This window comes from Lissotriton vulgaris, chromosome 5 (assembly GCF_964263255.1).
Source record: "Lissotriton vulgaris chromosome 5, aLisVul1.2, whole genome shotgun sequence".
Lineage (NCBI taxonomy): Eukaryota > Metazoa > Chordata > Amphibia > Caudata > Salamandridae > Lissotriton > Lissotriton vulgaris.
The window spans coordinates 751,837,064-751,863,336 of NC_141693.1; the positions used below are offsets into that span (position 1 = coordinate 751,837,064).

General features: G+C 44.9%; 1 protein-coding gene across 1 annotated transcript in view; it reads right to left on the reverse strand.

The window, feature by feature from the left end:
- Positions 1-26,273, reverse strand: part of LOC147711503 (phospholipase A2, membrane associated-like) — a 319,182-nt gene that overhangs the window by 128,396 nt on the left and 164,513 nt on the right. The window contains exon 2 of the mRNA XM_086922195.1: positions 7,116-7,257. Within this exon, the coding sequence (XP_086778321.1) occupies positions 7,116-7,257 (142 nt within the window). The remainder of the gene's footprint in view (positions 1-7,115; positions 7,258-26,273) is intronic.

Below are 26,273 nucleotides of genomic sequence, written 5' to 3' on the forward strand. Positions count from 1 at the left end.
TGTACCAGGAGAGTGCTAACATCGACAAACAGGTACAGAAACCATTTAATCTACCCCCTAGCGCGCACATTAAGAAACCTGATCAGACTGTAACTAAAGTCATAACCAAGTTGGCAATGGTAGCTAAACCTATGGCAGGAAGGGGGGGACCGTCTGGGGTTGAAACAAACATGGCGCCTCACGCTCTAGAGACTGGAAAAATATCTGAAACAGCGGGGCACAAACAACTAATCCTAAAGAGCTGTAATACTCCTATGGATCTGGAAGGGATTGATAGTAGCTCCCCAATAGAGCAGCCATTGATACAGACTGGCGAATCAGTCACTGTTGAAAAGGTTAGAATGGGGGATAACTTGTGTTCGGATATAAGAACAGACCAACAGATCCCGACAGGTGGACTGAGTGCTGTCATCACAGGCTTATCACCCCCTACTGAACCAGCTATCCCTGAACTTGCAGTCGAGACAGACGGGCTAGCAGAGGAAAGTGTGATGCCTATCAAACCCATTGAACTTATGGAACACACTGTGTCTACTGAATTTATTGAACAAGGCTCCTTTGAGGATAATGATGCTGAGACAGAAGATGAATTGGATGAGAAGGGGGAGAAGGATGACCACACAGATAACTTGGCAAAATCACGGGCAAAAAGAGGGCGCAAACACAAAAGCAAACCCAGGGCAAAGAAAGGTGGCAAGGCTGGCACCATATTAAACTGACCCATCGCAAACAATAATCAAATCTTGAAGAAGATTCTTCTGGACAAAAGTCCTTTGAGAAAATGGATCGAGGCAAAAGGCTTAGTTAAAAATATGACACTGCGACTATCAGGGGCTAGTCCCACAGAAACTATGCCTATTATTGAAGTGCCTCGCACTTCCGCCAGCCCCATCGCCTTGGAAAGCAGTGCTCCAATCGCCTCACCTAACCCGTCATTGGAGGGGTTAACCGATCAAGCACTGCTATCAATGCAAGCATTTATGGCTGACTCACCAATATTGGAAGCTAAAACTCCACAACCTAACGCAATAGCAGCTACTTCAGTGGCAGACGCTGCCCTCCTCTCCCCTGGGGGCTCCTCTTTTGTAACAACACCCCCTTCAGCCAACCCAGGGACAGATAAACTTCAGAGTGCCTCTAAAGAGGGACAAAGCCAAAGACAAGAAACAACTGATCCCTCTCCACTAGACATAATACTCCAGCTACTGAACAATCAACGGGCTGAAGCGCAGGAACATTACCTTCAACTGAGGGAGGACAACAGCAAAGTACAATCTACCCTACAGGAACTCACCACCAAACTCGGGGGGGGATTTTACAGGATATTGTTGAACTTCAACAACGGGTGGTCGTGATTGAGGAAACGAGCACAAAAACGACGTTCGCAGTTGACAAACATGAGTCTCAGCTGTCAGCGCTCCAATTGAAGGTCGAAGATTTGGAAAATCACAGAGGCGATCCAATCTGAGACTTTTTGGGATACCGAAGGGATCGGAGGGATCTGATCCGAGGGCCTACTTAGTGGGGCTGCTTCAGAAAGCTTTCCCAGATCTAGCGGACTGGGACTGGGACTCACAAATTCAGCGTGCTCATCGTCTGCCTTTGGTTCAGAGAAACAGGGAGAATCAGTTTCCACGTCCCTTTCTAATTTTTTTTGGTAATTTTTTATTGCGCCAGGCTGTTTGGCAGAAAGCTCGTTTCAAATCTCCTGTTGCTATTGGTGAGCTCTCAATTTTTGTTCGCTCTGATTTAAGCAAAGAAACAATGGACAGACGGTAGATGCTTCGCAAATTGATAGATCCAATTAAGTCTAGCGGGGGTCAGGCGTTTATTCAAGAACCTGCCCGCCTCAAGGTTATTAAAAATGGACGCACTCATTTCTTTACAGATGCAAAGGAAGCCGAAGCATATTTAGCTGGCACCAGTGCGGGCAAGAGCAAGACTAAAAATTGATCCAAAAGAATCAGTTCTTACTGTATGCGCAAATTGCTAATCTCAATTGGAAGCTTTGATGCTTAGAAACTTTGGTTGCACAGGGGGGTTCTTCTATCTTTATGCATCATTGAGAAGTTGAAAAAATGTCTAGTTTGCTTTTTGCTTTTTGCTTTATTTGATAAATTGTTTAAGAAAGAGGGAAGGAGGGGGCCTCTTAAGGTGACTTGCTACTCATGCTGCCTCTCCAGCGGCAGCAGCTGCAGAAGGGTGGCTCTTCCCCGGCTAGGGTAAGAGCTAGGGGGGAGGGGGGGGGGTTTCTCCGCAGGATGGGGGGCTAGGGGGGGCGGGAAATTGAAAAAAGAAAAAAAAAGACTATGTCGCAATAGACTGGCAATGTATGGGCTTTCACAGACTAGGTCAATTGTATGACAGTCAGGGGTTTCGTTCTTTCTTAAGAGAGGAGTTTGGGTTCCCACAGAGTCCTTTTTTAAAAAAAATATCTACAAGTAAGGGATTATTTCCCACACAGACAGAAACTATGAGATATACCATATTTGTCGCAAATATTGTCGGGTATATATGGGAATGATGGTAAAATTTCTATTAGTTCATTTTATCAGAACCATCTTTCATTAGCTCATGACGACTGTATGCAGAAAACTCCAAAATTAAGTTGGCTTCTTATAATTGAAGTAACAGCAGAAGAAATACAGGAGGCTTGGATACCCTAAACTGAGCAGTAGCCTCCGTCACTTTGAAATTGCAGCAAAATAGGACAAACTTTATGTTGTATTACACACCCAAGCTCATTTTCAAGTGGGCAACATCTCGATCTTCTGTTAAGACGCGCTGTCCAAAATGTAAGCCCTTTGCGGCAGACTTATAACACATGTTTTTGGACTGTCCGATGCTAAAGTCATTCTGGAATTATGTATTTTTAACGCTCACAGGGTATCTGGGTCATGATTGTCAGCTTTCAGACAAGGACATTTTTCTTGGGATTAAACATGGGGCCACCAGTTAAGAGAGGTCATTACCCTCTATTATCATTGTATGTGCCCATTTATGTATGGCTAGAGTTTGGATAAACCCTACCAGCCCAAATGTTAGCGAGGTATGGGCACTGCTCAAACAGGCGTTTGAGTCTAATTCAGCCTTAGCTAAGGTTAGAGGCCCTCGCTCTTGCTTAAGATTCAAAAGGATCTGGTCTAGTCTTCCATGGGAATAGTCCTGTTGCATTATTCTACTCTGTACATCAAGGTGTTTCACAATTTTTGTTTTCTTCATTCTCCTTTTCTTCCCTAAACTCCCTAATCTCGCTTCTCGCTATCGGCCTTCTCTAATCTAAGTACCAACTATGTGTATCATCCTATGTATGTGTTCAAGTGCTTTTTTTTGTTTTGTCTCTAATTTATGTTTGGATTTTATCATAATAATGGCTAAATATTTTTTTTTTAAGTAGATAAGGAACTGAATGACAATGTGATGATTTGGTGTTCATTTCAGACCTAAAATAGCCCCTCATGTACTGTAATATTAAAACTTCCTGCTAGGAGGAAGGATACACCGAATAGACAATAGCTTGGGGTGAAAGAGTAACAGTATTCTTGGTGCAGCCACACCTCACCATTTGTATGTTTTAGAAAACTGGTAACAAAAAGTCTTGTAGACGGCAGTGACAGCTAGAACTGAAAAGGCGAGTGTTAGAAATGGGACTTCTGATTGGCTAAGGCTTGGGCCAAAGCCAGGCAGAAACCACCACTCTAGTAAGAGCAAAGGAGTTACATGCTAAACATAACCCCTGCTCACCCCCTTGGTAGCTTGGCATGAGCAGTCAGGCTTATCTCAGAGGCAATGTGTAAAGCGTTTGTGCAACACACACACACAGCAGCAACAAACTAGGCACACCACAAAAGAAACTCCACACAAGTTTATATAAAAATAGCCTTTGTATTATCATAAACACGTTAGAAACATAATCACACATTTACACTCTGCCAACTGGCATGGGCAATATTCACAGGGGATATTATACAGGACCAGCCAATTGGGCATGGTCAGAACCATCAAAAAAGTGTTTGCCGACTGTAGAGAGTGAGACCGAGAGGCGAGGTTCGGGGATCTGGAGTGTTTACACTGCGCCGCCTCTTACCGTCTGTTCTACCCTTCGGCCCTTCGGCCGCAGAGGTGCCACGGATAGCACTACCTGGTATCGGGGGGGGGTTAGCGGGGGGCTAATTGTCAGTCCCACGCCACCGCAGGGCTCAGGACTCAGGACGACGTATTTGGCAGGACGACTTTTTCTGCACTTTCCCCTCCACTATACAGCTTATTTGGAAAGGCGGAGCAGCAGGAGGAGTAGGGGCCCCCCGCCGAACACTGCCATTGTGTGGTCAGTGAGAGCGTGAGCAGTGCGAGGTGGCCTAAAGCAGGATAGTCTTGACCTCCTCTATTGCGAGGAAAGCTACGGGACCCCCGTGGCTGGCCAGAGCAGTGCGAGTGGAGCGGAGCATTAAAAGAAAGGGAGTGTGCTGCTCAGCAAGTCCGGATTAGAGGGATGAAGCTTACAGCAGTAACCTTGCCATGGACTCTGCGGGTCAGCGAAAGAAGGTGAATCTCGGCATACAGGGACTACGAGGACCAGCAGCCTGCGCTGTTACACAGCTGAGCCCTCTTCCCGGACTGTTATCACCCCCTGCCTGTTTTTTAAGTACTGCTCCGCGGGTGTTGTCGAAGCAGTAACCTTGCCTTGGACTCTGTGGGTCAGTGAAAGGAGGCGGATCTCGGTGCATAGGGACTGTGAGGACCAGCAGCCTGCACTGTTATACAGCTGAGCCCTCTATCCTGGATGTACTTGAACTCTGGCATTCATTGTCTATGTATTTTAATCCTATATTTAACTTTAGTCAGTCATTAATATTTACTTACTTTACTTACTTGGGCCAATTTTATACTTAGTTTTATAGCAGGTTTCTTCATTTCTTTTGTAGTTAACATACACCTTTCTTATAACTATTCCCCCATACTAGTGTGCTTGGTGAGTTTGTACTGTGAGGTAAATGTAAAACACAACCAGTAACTACTGGTACCATAATGACCTAAGCATTATGACATTAGCATTGACACCATCCTAAAATATCATAACATGGCATTAGGTAATAAATCACCTTAGGCCCAAACCTCATTAGCATAAACACATTACACCCTAGGCCTCACCAGCAGAAAAAAATTATGCATAACATCCTAAGCATAAATACATTACACATTAGGTATCACAGGCATAAAAACACATTTTGCATCACATGAGGCCTAAACCATATTGTGCCTAAATCACATTAGCATTATCATCCCATTAGGCATCACATCCGTAGTCACCACCCTGTGCATAAATCATTAGCAACAGTGTTCCACCATACCCACTCTTAGCGGGCACACCTAAGAGAAAAGCATTAGGCATAAATCACGATGTAAGGGGCTTCACTTTGCGCCCTATCAACATTAGTCCTAACCCCAGGCCAACTGGCCTTCCTCTGGGCTCCAATGCCCTATGTCCCACAACACCATGTCAGAAAAAAGGCTAGGAGAAAAGGCAAAAAGTTTATGGATGACCATGCAAAAAGGGCCAAGTCCAACAGAGAGGCGTGTCTTTTCATTCTCCTTGGGGTATCTGCACCCACGTACATTCAAAAAAGGCCCTAAAGCAGGGGTCTTCAAACTGGGGACGGATACCCCTTAGGGGGCCTTAACTGATTCCAGGATGGGTGCCATGCTCTGTTTAAAAGAAGCATCATGCTAATAGCAGTGCTTTTCTTAAGCTGAAAAAAATGATCAGCACTAAGCCACTCTGTAATAGGCCATTACTAACAATTTTATCATTCATATCTGGCTGGGAGTATGTGTCAAAAGGGAATGGACTTCGAATATTCTTCAAATATCCCCACCCCCATTTATAATAATCACACTGTGCATACTTATACAGGTTAATAAGGCCTGCCTGACCAGAACTGCATGTTCAGCAATCATATATTTGATAGCATTTTTAAAAGGTTTAACAGAACGTAACTGTAATGTTTGAAAAAGTCTAGAGATAATAAAATATTGTGAATTTAATGGAATATTTGGAAAAACTTCTGGGGGGTGCCCCAATGATTTTTTTGTATACTGGATGGGTGTGGCATTAAAACGTTTGATGACCACTGCCCTAAAGGGATCAAAGGTACAGTCATTAAATGGTCTCCCTCTCATATAAAATCAAAACCATTTGACCCACATCTACAATTCACAATCGTCTACGTGTCTACATCACATGGAGTCCTAAAAGGCTCATATGTATCATTCCAAATTGCGATCGCAAACGCCAACATTTGCAGAATTTCGGCGTTTGCAATCGCAATTTGGCTCAGGGGTATGTATGAAAGCAAAACTGTCTTGCAAAATAAGGAATCGCAAAATTAGCGATTCCTTATTTTGCGATTGCATTTAAGGAATCGCAAATTGCTATTCCTTAAATGCATTGTAAGAAGCACAGAAAAAGTGCAATTTGGCCTTAAGGAATCGCAAATTACCACCAACTTCAAGTTGGTGGTAATTAGCGATTTCTTTGAAAAATTCACTTTTTTGCATTTTTCAAAGTGCAAATGTGATGCACATACATGCCCTTAGGCACACATGACATTTCAGGGGTGCAACAGGGTGTCCTTTTGACACCCTGGCACCCATGAAATTCTCAGTTTGCGATTCTCTAATTGAGAATCGCAAATTGAGAATGTCTTCCCATTCTTTCCTATGGGCCTCTAGGCCCATAGGAGTGAATGGGGAGGTATTCCTTAATTGCGAATTGCAATTTGCTATTCGCAATTAAGGAATATGTAGGATTCGCAAAATTATTTGCAAATCCTACATACATGGCATTTTGTGATTCTCGAATAGCGATTCTCTAAAAATCGCTATTTGAGAATCGCAAAACCTAAGTTTCATACATAAGGCCCTCAGTCCTCTGTACTGTGCTTTATTATGACTTTGGGAGCGCCAGGCTTAGACCGGCACTGTGCACCTAATTACAAGAAATGCGGTATTAGATGATCTCCAAAGGATTTGACAAATTGGCCTTCTTATGGAGTAACTTTAGGTTGTTTTCTGTTAATAAATAGAACTTATTTGAAAGTGCTGTGGTTACTCACCAGTCTGTGGCATCCTGTGGTTGTCCATTTCCGCTCACGCCACAGAAACACCCGTATGCGACGTAAGCAAGAGGATTTTTCCCAGTAACCCCTTGAATCATTAAAGCAAAGTGCCCAAGATCTCCGTGAGCCACAAGACAAACTGCAAAGAAACGAAGATGACCCAGTCAGTTTGAAAGCAGGCCGAGATGAAATCTTTGTTACACAAGTGTAAATTTGCTTAACTGATGAGTTTAGAGTTTCACTTTTTTTTTTTAAGTTAACTTTTTTATCATTTCTGCTTTATTGCATTATTTTCTTCTGAGGGAGACTGGTTTGTACAGAAAATATCTCAGATGAATCTCTTGTGACTGGCGAAAGACGTGTTCTGCTCGAACGATCCTTGCACGTGTTGTATTCAGAATTGTGAACAACTGTTAGTTAAGCAACAAACTGGCCAATTGCATTTCGCGTCATTTTCCATAATGTTTGTTTAAAATCATCTGTGTCACAGGAGGGAAGTATTTCCTAATTTTACTACCCTGTCTGAAGGGGAGGGGCTCGGGCTTGAGTGCGTGGGGAGCCATCTGTACGTGCATAGCTCAGACCAGGGTGAATTTGAGAGACAATTCAGACGTGTATGGGAGGAGATGGACTTGTAGGGGGAGAGCTCGGCCTGAGCGGACGCAGGTGAGTCTGCAAACAGAGATTCCCAGCCCAGTCTGTTAAGGACGAGGTTAGATGAGGAGGGTCCGAGAGGCAGTGCGTGAACCTGTGTAAATGGGAAAAAAAGGGTTTACGTGGTCAGAGCTTTAGCCAATATGTCTGTAAGTGGGGTCTACATATGATGACCTCTTGCTTGGAAGGCACAGCGGGGTGGCAGAGGATGAGCCTGGAGGGATAGCGAGGGCCAATAGAGATCTTCAGCGCGGATTGGGGCAGAGAGAGGAGGGGTTGCAGAGTTCAAGGACAGCAGAAGGGAGAAGATTTGCCGAGGGAGACCTCAGGCCTGGCTAAATGAAGAGAGGAAACCTGTGTCTGGATGAAGATATAAAGAAAGGTCTGCAGAGGGAAGACAGCATAGGGTCAATGATGGCCTGGAGGGAGGTACAGCAGACACAGTCCCCCCTCAGATGGTTAGTGCAGCAACGTGGAAAACATTTTGAGGAGAAGCGAGTGACTTTGAGAAGAGTAGTGGCAAGGAGTGACAACAGGCACAAGCAACATCTAGGTATGAAGGAGAACATGGCGGTCAGCGGCTAGCTGGTCTCGAGAGGCTCTGAATGGTCAGGGCGGTTATTGCTGTTTCTATTACCGTTTTTCATGGTTTGCAGTGCTTTTTAAATGCTGCGATAGCATTTTATGTAATGGAAATGTGGGGGCATATTATCAAGCCTGTGCGCTAAAATTATCGCCGCTTTAAAGCGGCGATAATGGGCTTGATAATATGCTCTATGGAATTCCAATCGAAGCACATGTTAGATGTGAAGACATCTAACATGGGCTTCGATTGGAATTCCACAGAGCATATTATCAAGCCCATTATCGCCGCTTTATCGGCCGTTTTCGGCCGATAAAGCGGCGATAATTTTAGCGCACAGGCTTGATAATATGCCCCGTGGTCTTTTTAAATTGAAGGTCTGCTTCTTGGTTTACCACAGAGGAAGTAGGACGGAGTAAAACGAGCGGCAGAACCACATTAATGCAAGTGAAGCCGGGCGTGCTTTTCAGCAAGGAGCACGGTTTGTGGTGAAAAGAACGAGCAGAACGAGCACAAAATGCACGTTTTAGGCGAGCCGAAGAGGCTGAAACTTTTTTGCAGCTCATTTTTGGACAAGGAAATGGATCAATGGCTCATTAGCTTGTCTAGTGTTAGATTTTTCTATTTTAAATTCCCAGGGCAATCCTGCTATAAAATCACGTGAATTAAGAGAAGACCGATAAACTAATTGTTGAAAACACTAGCTAACAACTACATTGAAAGCCATGAATGTTGTATCGTCCTGACCAATAGGAGGGAAGTCTCAAAGGAATGGGTAGGGCCACAAGAGAGGAGGAGTGGGGGTTCCCCAGGGGATCACAAGGGTGGATGGAGGGAGGGTTAGGGTTTGGTCACTGGGTGGGGAGCATTTGGGAAAAAATCCACAAAAAAGTCAGATTTCCCAAAATAAATATTATAAGCAGTTTTATATATACACAGGGAGAGATGATGCAGGCCACAGTTGACCAGACAATATATCTTAGAGTGATGTCATGGAACCTAAATGGGCGGAGGGTGAAACACAGGATGGAGAGGATATTTCAATATGTAAAAGATGCTCCAGAGCAAATTTTTATTCTCCAAGAAACACATCTCACCGAGTACGAAATGGAGAGTCTGTGCAGAAATATAAAAAATGGATACATGAAGTAATATGTACTACACAACAGACAACAGCAAAGGCGGTGGCTATAATTACAAAAAATTCCAGGCCTATCAGTGGATGGTTCTAAAGTTGATAAAATGTGAAGATGAACTTTAGTCAAAATAAGGTTCCATACATATAAATTCACAGTGGCAGGGTAATATGGTCCTAACCGAGATGGCCCAGTCCCTTTAAAAGATATATTAGCTGAGTTGTTGCTTTTTCAATATCCTTTAATATTGACAGGTGATTTTAATCTGGTTGTAGACTCTATAATGGATAGGTCTTTAAATAGTAGATCAGCTCAAAACGGTAAAATGAGATTCCTACTGAAAAATACGATGAAACATCTTGGCTGGATGGACATATGGAGGGAAAGAATGGGAACTAGGAGAGGGTATACTTTCCATAATAAGAAGTACGGCCACATCTGGATTGGCTTTCTTTGTACTCAGTATAGAGCTGAAGGATTGGGTAAAAGATACGAAACACTCAGGGGGGCATTTATCAGATCATGTGGCAGTTATATTAACTTTGAAACTCCCAAATAAATTAATTAATAAAAGATGGACATTGGATCGGGCCCTCTTGTTAGAGCAGGAAGTAATTGAAAGTTTAATAACAGACACAAAGAACTATTTTCTAACTAATTTGGAAATCACCTCTATAGAAATAGTATGGGACACCTATAAATCCTTCTTAACAGGTTGTATAACTTCTATTCAGATCTCTAGACAGAAGAAGTATAAAGCAGAAATAGAAGAAATTGAGCGCAAAATCCAGAAATTATAGAAAGAGTCTATCCCTCATGAGGGGACCCTGCAATCTCTTAAAGCAGATCTGGCAGGGGTGTTAGATGCTAGGCTGAAAAAGAGATGGGAGACAAGTAAGCTGGCTCACTTTGAATATGGGGAAGGCTGTGTGAGGCTCTTAGCCTGAAAACTAAACATGATACAGCAAAAGCCAACATAAAAGAAGTAGTTTGTGATAACACTGGAAATTTATTTGAGAACCCCCAAGATATCGAAGAAGCCTTTCAACAGCATTTTAAAAAAGTCTTTCAAGAAGATTTATCCCCACAGGTTAAGGTGATAGAAGCACGGCTTGAACATTTTCTCTCAAACAAAATTAGTGATGAGATGTCCAGTAATCTCAACAGACCAATAAGCCAGAATGAAATTGAGAAGGTAATTGAGACAGGGAAAAAAGGTAAGGCGTCAGGACTGTATAAAATATTAGGAGAGGTTCTCATCCCTGTAATGGATAAACTATTTCCCCATATTTTTGAAAGGGAGGGAGAATGCCTTCCTTATGGAATGAAGCCACGGTTGCTCTGATTTTAAAACCATCTAAGTCACCCAGACAATGCAATTCGTATAGGCCGATCTCTCTGCTGAATCTTGATTATAAGATTTTTGCCAAGATTTTAGCAGAGAGACTGAATGGAAATATAACCTGCTTATTACATGAGGATCAAAAGGTATCTGTTAAAGGGAGATGTATTCAAGACCTAACATATACTCTGATCGGAGCCATAGATATAGCAACACTACATAAAATTCCAATGGCTATTATCACGCTCGATGCTACTAAGGCGTTTGACCGGGTTAACAGGGCCTATTTAACTCTTATTTTAAATAAGCATAATCTGGGGGAAAACTTTTGTAGATCAGTCTCTTCAATTTACCAAACTCCAACAGCCAGAATACTGACAAATGTTAACCTTTCTTCTCCTATACCAGTTCAAAGGGGGACAAGGCAAGGGTGTCCTCTTTCACCCTTGCTCTTTAATTTATATATAGAACCGCTCGCAGAACGGATTAGAAGGCATAAGGATATACTTCCTTTTAAATGTAAAAACTTGAGGAAAAAAAGTATCACTATATGCAGATGATATGATGAAATACACGTCTGACCTCGTGAAGGCTATTCTCTGCATATATAGTTTAGCAGAGCAGTTTGGTAGTTTCTCGGGGTATGAGATAAATCAGTCTAAAACTGAATGCATGGCCTGGAATTTTGATGTTTATTCTCTTACACTGTCACTGAAAAAAGAAATAAGGTATCTAGGCATCATAATTACTCAGGATAGTAATGTCTTAGTTGATATAAATCTGATAGGGTCGACAAAGCTATTTCTGACTCTTTAAAAAGTTGAGCATATCTACCTTTGACACTAATCGGGAGAGTCAATTTGGTAAAAATGATGCTCCTGCCAAAACTTATTTTTCTTTTTCAAAACATATCACTAGCTTTAAAAAAGAAGATGGTCTAAGGAAAATCCAGGCAGAAATAAACTCTTTTATATGGGCCTCTAAAGGAATAAGAATTTCTTATAAAAAGCTCAGGCGAAAGTAGAATAAGGGAGGATTATGCACACCTGATATATTATTTTATACATGGGTATTCCTATTAAAGGCAGGGAAAATGCTTATGAGTGAACCAAATAACTCAGATATAGGAAGAATGTTTAAGGAAATGCTACAGGAGCTAAAAGGAGGAGATCAAGCTTTCTTATATAAATTTGAGACCCAAGTTTTTTCAAGAAGGTTAGTTTGAAGACTTTACGAGACTTAGCTAGTACATGGTACAAAATTAGGAAGCTTCTAAAGATCAGCTAAAGATCAGCTATAACAGCGCAATGACTCCTATTTGGGATACACCAGACTAACCTGCGTGGAATAAAGATCTGTTAGTAACACCACTGAAAGCAGCCGGGATAAACTTTTGTGCCCAACTTAATCCTGATGGCAGTGTATTACCATGGGAAGATCTGTGGGAAATTACAAATAACCACCTATCCAAGTTTAAATATCTACAAATAAAAAGTTGGTCCCAGGTAATTGGTATTATGGTCGGCTACACGAACGATCTAGAGACAGCCTTAAGAATGAGACAACGAAACAAGAAAGAGGTGGCAAACTTGTATTGACTTTTGATCGAATTGGCAGATGGTGATTTCATCCTTCCATCACAGCTGTGGGGCGCATGCTTTCCGGGATCCAGCACAGAAGTGATATGGCAAGTATCTTATGATTTATTATATTCCACTGTACAAGCTGTCAATTTAAGGAGAAATCATCTCTTCTCTCTTCACAGAGTATACGGGTCTCCCTCTAAGCTTTATAAGTTCACGAAGGGAGCTGTTCCTTGCTGTCCAAAGTGCCAGCAGGATAAAGCAGATGACAAGCATATGTTCATAAGCTGTCCTATGTTAAATCCATTCTGGGGATCTGTCACCAGAGTTATGGCAGATATATTTGGTTTTGATATACAGGTGAGCATTTCTTTGGTATTTTTTGGTTTATTTCCAAATTATGAACTATTATCTGTAGATAAAAATAAACTGTGTTTGTATCTTATTCTACTGGTTCAGAAAGAAACCAATCTGTAAATCCATACCTCCGACTTTTTTAGAATATGTGACATCATCAGCAGTGCATTGCGGGGGCGCAAGTTATAGTTAGCTCAACTAACTATAATGACGAATTTCTCTGGTTTTGTATAAGTGAAATGTCAAACTAACTATAACGTCCCTGAAACCTATGGTCTTTTCAGTGAATTTCTATGTTTTTTAAATGCTAATTTCTAACTATAACGTCCCTGAAACCTATGTTTTTTTTCAGTGAACTTGAAAGGTTTTTTAAATGCTAATTTCAAACTATAACATCCCTGACACCTATGTTTTTTTTGTGAATTTCAAAGGTTTTTTAAATGATAATTTCTAACTATACGTACAGAGGTAGTATGTGCAGAAAGAGGAAGAAATGCGCAGAAAGAAGCAAGAGAAATTCAGAAAGAGGCAACAGAAGTCCAGAAAGATGAAGAAAAGTGCAGAAAGAAGCAAGAGATATGCAGAAAGAACCAACAGAGGTGCAGAATGAGAACTTGTTGCAAAGTCATCCTGTGCTCCCAACTTCTTGCTGACTGGTACTGGTGGTAACTGACTCTGACTATCCAGGCCTGGAGCCAGTGCTATCCTGAAAAACACTTAGAATACAGTGAAAACACCTACATACACTAGGGTACACTATGGATTGGGGTACCTCTGTGATTGGCATGACTTCCATTGTAAGGCCCTAGTATATAATAGGGCTGGGGTATTAAAACTACAACTAAGTCAAAGGTGCAGAAAGAGTCAAGAGAATTGCAGACAGGAGCAACAGGGGTACCAAAATGAGGCAAGGAACAGGCAAAAAAGGTGCAGAAAGAGGAAACAGGGATGCAGAAAGTGGCAAGAGGGACACAGAAATTTGCAACAGAGGTGGTACAGAAAGAAGCAAAAGCAGTGCAGAAAGAAGGAAGGGAAGTGCTGAAAGAGGCAAGAGAATTGCTGAAAGAAGCAACAGAGGTGTAGAAAGAAGCAACAGACGTGCAGAGAGATTCAAGTAAGATGCAGAACGAACCAACAGAGGTGCAAAAAGTGGCAGGAGGTGTGCAGAAAAAGGTAGGAGGGATGCACAAAGAGGCAAGAGAGGTACAGAAAGAGGCAGGAGGGGTGTAGAAAGAAGGAAGATAAGTGCAAAAAGAATTAACAGAGGTGCTGAAAGAGGCATGAAAGGTGCAGAAAGAGGCTAGAGACTTGCACGAAGAAGAAAGAGGGGTACAGAGAGAGGCAACAAAGGTGTAGAAAGAAGCAAGAGACTTGCAGAAACAGGCAAGTGAGATGCAGAAACAGGCAAGAAAGGTACAGAAAGAGGGAAGACAAATGCAGAAAGAGGCAACGGGCAGGAAAAAGTAAGACAGGTGTAGAAAGAAGCATGGGGAGTGCAGAATGAAGCAACAGGGGTGCAGAAAGAGGCAAGAGAAGTGCAGAAAGAAGCAACAGATGTGCAGAAGGAGGCAAGAAAACTGCAGAAAGAGGCAAGAGCGTTGCAGAAACAGGCAACAAAGGTACAGAAAGATGGAACAGAGGTGCAGACAGAGACAAGAGAGGTGCAAAACAGGTAAAAGGGGTGCAGAAAGAGGGAAGAGGGGTGTAGAAATTTGCAAGAGAGGTACAGAAAGAAGCAAGAGCCCCCGGGGCCTGGCAGCCTTGTTTTTTGCTATTCATTTTTTGGGGAGGGAGGCCATGTGGCCCCCTCCAGAGGCCAATTATGGCCCCTGGGACCCATCCCCCAGGCCTGGCCAGCCATCTTTTTTTTAGACGGGGCCACGTTGCCCCCTCCCCTAGGCCACTTCTGGCCCCAGAGACCCCATCCCCCGGGGCTTGTCGTCACCGTTGGGGACGGTGGGAGAAGCCCCTATTCCCCCATGGTGCTGCCGGCTCCCCATCTCCTGCTGGAGCCGGCATTGCTTTTGAGCAAGGGGAACTGCTGATATGCAGCTCCCGTTGTTCAAAAGCAATCCTGCTTTACTTAACTGAAGCGTGAGCAGGTTTTCCTGCTCTCACTTCAATGAAGCGAAGCAGAGTTTGCTATGGCAGGGCGGGAGCCATGCTCCCGCCCTGCCATAGCAAACGGCAATGGGCACCCCAGGACATTGCAGGTGCCAGCCTTGGGTGGTGGCGGTCCCCAGGGCCATCAAGGGCTCCAGGAGGGGGGCCGTACGGCCCCCACACCCATCATTTTCAAAGACCCGGGGCGGTTGTGGTCCCCATTGGTCCATACCACGAGGCCCCCCACATATAATTAGCAATGCCCCAAAGAGGTGGCGGTCCCTGGGGCAGCATGAGGGAGGCAAGAACATCCATGCATTTTTGTTCAAGCCACGGGGAGGTGGCGGTCCCTGGGGCTGTGTGCCCCGCATAATATTTCACAAGCCCCTGGGAGGTAGCAGTCCCCTGGGCTGCAGGGGCAACCGCAGGCCCATGCATATAGCACAAACATTGCCCCTGGACCTGGCCCACCTGGGGGCAATCAGATAATGAAGCGCAGGAGCCCGAGCTCTGATTTTTATTTATTTTCTCAGCCGGATATATGCACCCAGGCCTAGGGGGTCAGGGTGTTTCTACCCTGGGCCCTTTTCTTGTTTTTCAACTTTTTTCTTCTGTTTTCTTGTGTCTCGGTTACCAAGTCACAGATGGCTGCCAACACTTCCTGGTTCGGAGTGTTGGCATCCAATCAGAAGTCAGCTTGTGCTCAGGAGGAGGCGCGACTCCCCCTCAGTGCTCAGATATCAAAAGTTTTCTTTTTTTAATTTCTCAGGAACTACTGAATGCATTTACACCATTTAAAAAAAGGTTGCTTTCTATAAGAAGAGCTGCCAGGCCAAGGTTTGGAGTATCGATATATAAATACATATATATATATATGTATTTACAGGGTTTCAGGGTACATAGATGTGGAGTTAGGAATAGTAAACCTATACTTAGCTATTTGCACTTACCTTTCCAAAGTTACCTTTAAAAGTTTTTGACACAATATTTTGTCCGCACAATATTTTTGTTTCCGATATTCTGTCCATGATCCTTATGCGCATGATTCTGGAGATAGGAGGGTTACGATATTTGTATTGCTTCGCCCTCCCACACGGAGGCACAAACAGGGTGATGCAATAAAAACACTACCAGGAAAGGGATCTCACTTTTAAAAAATGAGACACATCAAAGACTGTCCTCAAAATTAGGCTTGGGGTTTTAATTGTGCAACACTCTCTAACAAAAAGGCTTTCCCAGATGTCAAATGAATAACATTCATAAATATATATATATACATATATATATATATTCACTGAAAAAACCATACGTTTGACACTAGTTATAGTTAGCTGGAAATTTTACTGACATAAAACCATTGAAATTCCCACGTTATAGTTAGTTGGACTCACTATAAGTTGCGCGCCTGCAATGCACTGCTGATGACGTCACATATTACATCACTCATGACATGGTCAGTGACATATTTTTTATAATGAATCCTATATTGTATATTTATGTAATACTATTTTTTTTATGTATATTGTTCATGTTTTTTTTTTTTTTGCCCTGGAGCGCTCCCGGTGCGCGTCCCGGTGAGCGCACCGGTAAGCGCAGTCTTGCGGCGCGCCCCAGGGCCCGTAGCGGTGAGCGTCCCGTTAGCGCTATTGCCGCGAACTAAAACATCATTGTGACATATCGCGTAGCCGCCTGATGCGTCTTATGATGCACGGCGTAAGCTCACCCAGAAGCACCCGAGCGCATACGATCCCGCAACGTAAGCGCAGGGGCGCGTAGCGTAAGCGCGTCGGGTCATGTGACCTGAAAATAACACTTTTTATTGGTTCAGAACACTTTTGGTTTCCAAATGATGAAAGACCGGGTCATGTGACCTGAAAATAACACTTTTCATTGGTTCAGAACAGTTTTGTTTTCCAAATGATGAAAGCCCCCACCTTTTTTCCTCATTCTCACTTTGTTCTTTGAGTGAGGAAGACCTGTTTTCATTCATTGAGAAATGGCTACAGTAGCAGCAGCAGCAGGAGCATCTGCGCCACCACCTCCACCACCACCACCACAAGGACCACCACAACACCACATTAGTGGTGAAGAAGAGGAGGAGGAGGAGGAGGAGGAGGAGGAGAGGAGGACGTTCCTTCCTGAAGACAATCCCCCTTACAAACCAAGAGAGCACATTGTGTGGGAGTTTTTTAAATTCCCGAGAGGCCAGAAGAAAGTCAATGCGGCAAAAGTGACTTGTCTAATCTGTGGCTGTGAACTTTCGAGGGGGAACCCTACAAAAAAATATTCTTTTGGTAACTACACCATGATTCGCCACATGAAACGCAAGCATCCTAACAACTATGCTGCGGCAGAGGTGAGAGAACTGGCCAGCAACCCTCCCCAATCTTCACCCAGCACCTCCAAAAGAAAGCAACCCACTCCAACGGGTCCAGAGACAAGGGAGATGGTCTCAAACATACAACCCCAGTTTGGGGAATACAAAATCAGTTGTATATTTTGTGGTAAAATAATTACCTATGGTGAGCAAAGCATAAAGCTCATCAACCGTGCTGGTGACAACCACAATTGCCCCAAAAAACCTTAATTTTTTCCTGATTTTTTTTGGCTCCAGTTGAGTCATTTACAATTCCCTGTTTTTTGTTTCTCCCCATAAAAATAACAAAAAAAATATAAAATTGTTCATAAAAGCCAAAAAAAGTACAAAATGTTCAAAAAAACAATAAAAAAATATAAAACAACAAAAAGAAGAAAAAACAGTTCTTTTTAGAACTACCTCCAATGTACAAAAAAAATGCTACTTTTTAAAAAAAATCTGTAATTCTTCTTTCCCCATGGTACGCTCCCCGGTGCGCGTACCGGGCGCTCCCCCCGCGCCCTTTTATGGCCCCCATATCAAACCTAGGGGGTCAGGGGGGGTCTACTCTGCCCTCTTTTGTTCATTTCCCCCTTTGTTTTTGCCACCTCTTGTGTCTCGATCCTACAGAGACACAAGATGGCGGCCGCTCCGGACTGTTTGGAATGTTGACAGACACCCGAGAGCCAATCAGCTTTCCGCGCACGAACTCGCGTAGCGCGCTGGTGCGCGCCCCGGTGTGCGTACCGGGGCGCGCTTATAGATATATATTTTTTTTTTAACCTAAATTACTTAAAATCCACTGGAGCACATATCTTGAGACATAGCAAAGGCACATCGGGCTTCCAGTCTCTACAATTTTGCCAAGTTTGGTGGAAATCCATTCAGCCATTCGGGCTAAAAGTGAGTTCAACCGCCCTATGGAAATTAGCATGGGGAAAACACGTTTAAGGACCCCCCTTTTATCTCGTCCCCCGCTTGACGAATCCCCCCCAAACTTTCAGGGAAGGAGCGGAGCGCCGCGAGGCAAATTTGAGGAAAATATCAGGCAGATTCCTCAACCGGCGCCAAAGTTATTCCCAATAGAATGTTGTGAAATCCCTATACAAAATAATCCTAACTATAACTACCTACTGCCTACTTCGCCCTTTGCACTCCTTGGGCGTAGCGCAGTTGCCCGCCACCCGCCTCCCTCCCGCATTCCCGAACATAGCTAATTTAATTAAATGGGCAAAGAAAAATAAATAAAATACACTTACCTTGTCCGCGGCGTCCCGGGGATCCCTCTGCTCATTCATGGCGCATGCGCATTGGTTAGAAGACGGAGCCGTGAACGAGCAGAGGGAACCCCGGGACGCTGCAGACAAGGTAAGTGCATTTTATTTATTTTTCTTTGCCCAATTAATTAAATTAGCTATGTAGGGGAGGGGGGCATGCGGCGCGTAGTGGGGCTACGCAAAGTGCGCAGGTGGGCGTAGTTTCTCGCCCACTTTGCGTAGCTTCGCGTAGCCCCACTACGCACACTACGCCCAGGGTTAGTCAGCAGAGACTTAACGCGTTTCAGGCATCCGCCCTTCGTCAGAGGTATTTCTGCTACCAAATAGACTGCTCCCATCAGGCTTTCGTAAATATCCCTCCTTTTATTTGGATTTCAATCACACTCAGGTGAGTATACAATCAAGTTGCATTTTGGGAACAGAAGTCCTGCATAATCATGCTCCAGTGAGCCGGGACAGTCATTTTCAGTAAAATATAATAAAAATCATGGGTGTCCTTTAAAACTCATCCTCCATTCAGCCATGTGCCAGACAGACCCGTGGCGCTGGAAATGACATCAGCAGCGGGACCGCATGAGTCCGCAGCGGTGCGCCCCCTGGCCGAACAGGCCATTTAAAATCCAAATCACACTGTACTCACAGCTCGGGGCTCACTCTCCATCCGGCTTGCATCAGGTCAAGGAAGAGGCCAGGTCACACTCAGGTGAGTATACAATCAAGTTGCATTTTAGGAATGGAAGTCCTGCGGTCCCGCTGCTGATGTCATTTCCAGCGCTACGGGCCACAATTAAAGACACCAACAAGGAGCACAAGTCACACAACCCGCCAACATCGCACCACTGAACAAACATAGAAGTAAAAACCACGCTGCATTCATACAGGATGTGTACAAAGGCCGGTCGTGGGTGTTGTGGGATGTCTGCAACCGTGGTCATCATGGATGAGATGCCCAGCACGTGGCACATGGGCGAGTTCACTGTGTGTTACATTGCCAAACAGCTGGTCGTCCCTCCCACGAGCCCCACACTTTTTTACGGTGCGCTGTTGTATCCCGTGCAGTCGAGTGGCACAGCATTGTAATGTCTATTCGGGCATTTCCTGTGGCATTCCAACTACACCATGAGAGTGCCGTTTGGCAGTGGTGCATGCCACTTTACAACATCGACTGCTGCAGCCCTTGTGGCAGGCCACACCCGAACACAGAGACACACTTACCGCACTTCCTGCATAGGGACATGCCCGTTCCCCTTGCTGAATAGGTACACCCCTGCAATGGTTGTGTTGTGTATGCAAGAGGATGCGTGCGTAGCTACATGTCCAGGCTCACTGCCAACTCTGAGGTGACAGCACACTGTGACGTTGCAGGGCCTGTGCCTCTCATGCTAACACAATGACAACAGGGACACACTTGCTCAGATGCGGGTTTGGGGGGCGTTGGTGGTCCTAGAGTTGTTGCGATGAGAACTAGACCACTGACCTGCACATCAACAGCGAGTACGCCTGTGACAGGTAGCTATGTGAGCCCAACGTTGGAACGTAATCGGAGTGGCGTGGCGTATGACGGAACAGGGCAGGGATAGCTACAACAACGCGGACGGCTCGTAGTACTACGTCTGTGAGTTGAGCACACGGGCTGCAGCTGTTCCTCTGCGAGCCTGGGTGTGAACTGTTCATAACTCACACCACATAAGTATTGAAAAATCATTTTGTGATTCATTCCGTCAGCTGGCATCTGTCCGAAAATGATTCAGAAAAGGGGGTGGTGATGAACAGAGAGTCTGAATTAAGTAGACCACTCTTACCCAGTCCAAAGATCAGGCCTTGATCCATCACCGTTTTTTAGCTCACTGCACCATCCCAGCTCAGAACTTGGCTATATGCAAATTAGTCTGACCCTGGCCCAGTGCATCATGGGAACAGGGCAGACCAAACTACCAAGCCAATTCTTATAATGGGAAGGAAACAAGCTTCCGGGGACCGGTTTCTGGCATTTCAGCCATTTTCGGCCCGGCTTGCTTGAATCCTGATGGTGCAATGAGCAAGGGACTCACATCTGAGTATACCCTTCCACGCTTATGGTGGACAAAAATGATTCAGAAAAGGGGGTGGTGATGAACAGAGTGTCTGAATTAAGCAGACCACTCTTACCCAGTCCAAAGATCAGGGCTTGATCCATCACCGTTTTTTAGCTCACTGCACCATCCCAGCTCAGAACTTGGCTAAATGCAAATTAGTCTGACCCTGGCCCAGTGCATCATGGGAACAGGGCAGACCAAACTACCAAGCCAATTCTTATACTGGGAAGGAAACAAGCTTCCGGGGACCGGTTTCTGGCATTTCAGCCGTCTTCGGCCCGGCTTGCTTGAATCCTGATGGTGCAATGAGCAAGGGACTCACATCTGAGTATACCCTTCCACGCTTATGGTGGACAAAAATGATTCAGAAAAGGGGGTGGTGATGAACAGAGTGTCTGAATTATGCAGACCACTTGTACCCAGTCCAAAGATCAGGGCTTGATCCATCACCGTTTTTTAGCTCACTGCACCATCCCAGCTCAGAACTTGGCTATATGCAAATTAGTCTGACCCTGGCCCAGTGCATCATGGGAACAGGGCAGACCAAACTACCAAGCCAATTCTTATACTGGGAAGGAAACAAGCTTCCGGGGACCGGTTTCTGGCATATCAACCGTCTTCGGCCCGGCTTGCTTGAATCCTGATGGTGCAATGAGCAAGGGACTCACATCTGAGTATACCCTTCCACGCTTATGGTGGACAAAAATGATTCAGAAAAGGGGGTGGTGATGAACAGAGTGTCTGAATTAAGCAGACCACTCTTACCCAGTTCAAAGATCAGGGCTTGATCCATCACCGTTTTTTAGCTCACTGCACCATCCCAGCTCAGAACTTGGCTATATGCAAATGAGTCTAACCCTGGCCCAGTGCATCATGGAAACAGGGCAGACCAAACTACCAAGCCAATTCTTATACTGGGAAGGAAACAAGCTTCCGGGGACCGGTTTCTGGCATTCCAGCCGTCTTCGGCCCGGCTTGCTTGAATCCCGATGGTGCAATGAGCAAGGGACTCACATCTGAGTATACCCTTCCACGCTTATGGTGGACAAAAATGATTCAGAAAAGGGGGTGGTGATGAACAGAGTGTCTGAATTAAGCAGACCACTCTTACCCAGTCCAAAGTCCGAGGCATTTGTGAAAACATATTGGAGTTCTTTCTGTGATAGATACCCCATTGACGCTGCCTCTTCCCACATCAGCAGGAAATGCACCCTCTTCCCACATTACCAACATACCCCCAACAACCTTCTTGGGCCCGGAAGTGTCCCTGGGCAGTTGGACAAAGAAGAATCTTAGTCATGTATAGATTTACATATAAAAAAATGTATTGAAAGAAAAGAACACAAAATAAGACTGAAGGGAGTCTTATGCTGTGGTTGCTGCCACGAAGTTGTGCTGACTGTCATTCAGGAGTCAGAACACAGTTACAGATGTCGGATCGGCTTGTGTTAAAGAGAGTTAGTGGGACTACGTGTCGCCGGCCATATCAAAATATGCCTCACTGATCGAAGGGGGTGTGGTGCTGTGGTTGGTGCCACGGACTTGGGGTCACTGCAATTCAGGAGTCAGGACACAGTTACACATGTGGGATTGGCTTGTGTTAAAGAGGGTTAGAGGCACCAGAAGCATTGAGACTGTATGAGCCTGTGATGATGCTTGGTATGGACGGGCCACGCTGAGAACAATGTGTCTTGCCTACTGGACTGCGTCATGTGGAATCAGGACTCTATCCGAATTGTGAGGCGTGCTGACCATAGTGTAGGCCAGAGGTAGCGATGAGCAAGGGCCCACAGCCACGTGCATATGTTGGTGGCCCCATCGGTCTGCGTAGTGCAGGTGCATTGGCACCATGTGTCGCCGGCCTTCCATATGCAAATACTCCTCAGTAATCAAAGGGAGTGTGGGGCTGTGGTCGCTGTCACGAAGTTCGGGTCACTGACGTTCAGGACTTAGGACACAGTTACGCATGTGGGAGTGGCTCGTGTTAAAGAGGGTTACTGGGGCTACATATCGCTGGCCTTGCATATCGAAATATGCCTCGCTGACCGAAAGGAGTGTGGTGCTTTGGTCGCTGCCACGGCTTGGGGTCACTGCCATTCAGGACTCAGGACACTGTTACACATGTGGGATTGGCTTGCATTGAACAGTTAGTGGCAACACGTGTCACGTGTCGCCAGCCTTCCATATGGCAATATGCCTCACCGATCGAAGGGAGTCTGCTGCTGTGGTCACTGCCACGTACTTGGGGTCACTGTCATTCAGGACTCAGGACACAGTTACACATGTGGGATCGGTTTGTGTTGACGACGGTTAGTGGCACCATATGTCGCCAGTCTTCCACAGTGTAGGCCAGAGGTAGCGGTGAGCTAGGGCCCACAGCCACGTGCATACGTTGGTGGCCCACCGGCCTGCTCAGTGGAGGTTCATTGGCACCACTTGTTGCCGGCCTTCCATATGCAAATACCCCTCACTGATCGAAGGGAGTCTGGTGTTGTGGTAGCTGCCATTCAGGACTCAGGTCACAGTTACACAAGTTGGATCGGTTTGTGTTGAACAGGGTTAGTTGGCTCCACATATTGCCGGTCTTCCACAGTGTAGGCGGAAGGCAGCGGTCAGCAAAGGCCCACAGGCAGGTGACGTTGACTTGAGCTGCACATATTGGGAGCACTTGATCTTCTTAACCCATTATAGTCTCTTACACAATTTGTGTCGCTACTAATCTTGAATTGTGAACCCTGTATCCCCAGTGTAGGGTGGAGGCAGCGGTCAGGATGGGTGCACAGCCATGTGGTGTTGAGTTGAGCTGCAGTTAGTGGCACCTGGAGTACTCAGCATGTGCGCACCCTGCGATGATACGTGGTGCCGGCGGGCCGCACTGGGAGCAATGTCTTTTGTCTAATTAATTCTGCTTTGATAAGGCTACGTGGTGATGACTTATGGTGCAGTGAGCTAGTAGCACATGAGGCACACAGCATGTGCGCACCCTGCAATGATGCGTGGTCGGGGCGTGCCACACTGGGAGCAACGTGTCTTGCGAACTGGACTGCGTCATCTGCAATCACCACTGCATCTGAATTGTGAGCCCTGCTGTCTGCAGTGTAGATCGAAGGCAGTAGTCGGTACAGACATAAGTCTGCAGTGCTGTGCCGCTGGGTTCTCAGGAGGCCTGTGTCGAGGAGACCTGCGGTCATGGCGGCAGTCACGTTCCATGGTGAGGGCTGCCTCTCTGACAGAGTCGTTGGTTTTCCTACAAGTGAACCACGCCTAGGGCCTGGCCTATTTATTCATACTGCTACGCTGGAGTGGCGTATGTTGGAGCAGCTCACTCAGCTTCTGCTTCCAGGGGGGGACAACACAGCTACATGACTGAGATTTTCCCCACTGCCTCAGGTAACATGGTTGCGTCCACTGTGCACTACACTACAAGTATCAATAGTATCTCCACATGGAGAGGTTTGTGCTTTGCATAGTGAGGTCTGTGCAGCACATCAGCGTTACACTTGGCATTGTGTGCTTTATTATTAATGGGTGACTTGCCTTCTTCATATATAGTTGGTTGCCACATCTCCCAACATTCAGCTATCGTGTGGCTGAGGGGCATAGCGTTTTGGGAAGGTCCGTTGTCCTGTTTTGCGCTGCCTCGGTGGTAGTAGGGGGGATGGTCCGGGGGAAGGTTGTGGTGGTGGTGGTGGTGTTGGGTGTTGTGGCCTTGTTGGGTGTCGGAGCTGCATGATCAGTAGCTCTATCACGTGTTGGTCTTTAGATGTGGTTGTGACTTGGGTCCAATTCACGGAGTAGATAGTCTACCTCCTCACAACAGTTAAAGGTTGATGTTAATTTGTCACTGCTGAATCGGCTTATCGCTTGCTTTTTCGATTGCATTGCAGATTTGGCTGGTCGTTGAAAATATGGGAAAGTGGCGTTTTCATGTTTTTGTTTTGCACGGGAATGCCTACTTTGCATATCATTAGCGTTAGTTGTGGCGATTTGGTTGGCGTAAGGTATTGATGGAAGAGTGGTGAGATTTGCAGTTTTCACCAAGTTGAGAATGGGATGATAAATAAAAAGCACAGAAAAAAAGATAGGTTTAATTAATATTATATTTAGAAATTAGCATTTAAAAAAAACTTTGAAATTCACTGAAAAAGCCATAGGTTTCAGGCCCATTATAGGTAGAAATTAGCATTTAAAAAACCTTTGAAATTCACTGAAAAATACATAGGTTTCAGGGATGTTATAGTTAGTTTGACATTTCACTCATAGAAAACCATAGAAATTTCCCTGTTACAGTTAGTTGAGCTAACTATAACTCACGCCCCCGCAATGCACTGCTGGTGACGTCACATATTACATTATTCATGACATGGTCAGTGACATCACTGATGACATCTCAAATGACATCACTGATGACATCATCCATGTGAAAATCTGATTCACCTCATCAGACCCTAATATAACACTTGATACACCCACTCTAAAATACAGACGATAATTTTCAAAACCACGAACACACCAATACCAGTTAGTACATATCCACTCACTAATTCCTAAGTGTACACAAACATCCATTCATTCACCCATACAGTCACTCATACATACAGTCAGCCATCAATACAGCATTATCATATCCAGTCACATATCTATGCAGACACTCACACACCGCCTCTCATTCATAGAGTTATTCACATACCTAGTCAGTAATGGAAATAATCAATCACACTTTCATTTACTCACCTGAACAGTTATACACATACCATGTCACCTATTTAAACATATATTAACACATACTTACACTCTAATACAATATCTAAAACAAGCACACACTGATCCATACAGGCACTCTCACAATCACCCACTCTCACATATAATCATTTATACAGTCCAACACTATATGTACTGCCTTTCTCATATGTAATTACTCACACATGTACCACTGAGGCATCCATTCACTCACCAAGACACTCATACACACACTCACTGAGCCATTTAGCCCTTCAAAGATACAGACTTGAACACATATACCCAGTGAATAACCTACTCACACATCTATGCACAGACTCACACCCCACACCCAACCACACAGACACTCAGGCACCCATACAGGTACTCAGACAAGCAATCAATAGCTCATATAGATCTTCATTGATCTGCTAAACAAACCATGCAACTGCTTATACACCAACTGACAACTTATACTGTGTGAATGTCTGTACACACTCCTGGTAGTTAGAGCTCATCAATCAGCACCACACCAGAGCCGGGGCCCAAATGTTCGTTCAAAGTGCTATATATTTATTGGCACACGGACAAACCCTACGCGTTTCGAAGCTTGCGCCTCTTGCTCACAGCTGTTTCCACATGCACTTTTGAACCCATACATATAGTGAATCAACTACTCACACATCTATGCACAGAGTCACACACCTCCCAGCCACCCTCACACACACTCAGTCTCCCATACAAATACTTGGACAACCAATCAAAAACCCATATAGTTACTCATATAGCTACTGATCAACACATGCAGCAGTTTACAGAAGAACAGACATAATGATGCACAAATTAAGACAGTTTAGTCACTAACCCATGCACTCAGTGAGACACATTAAATCACTCACTCATACAGTCAGTCATGCACCTACTAAATCCTTCATCCAGACACTTATACATCCACTCATTCTTCAATATG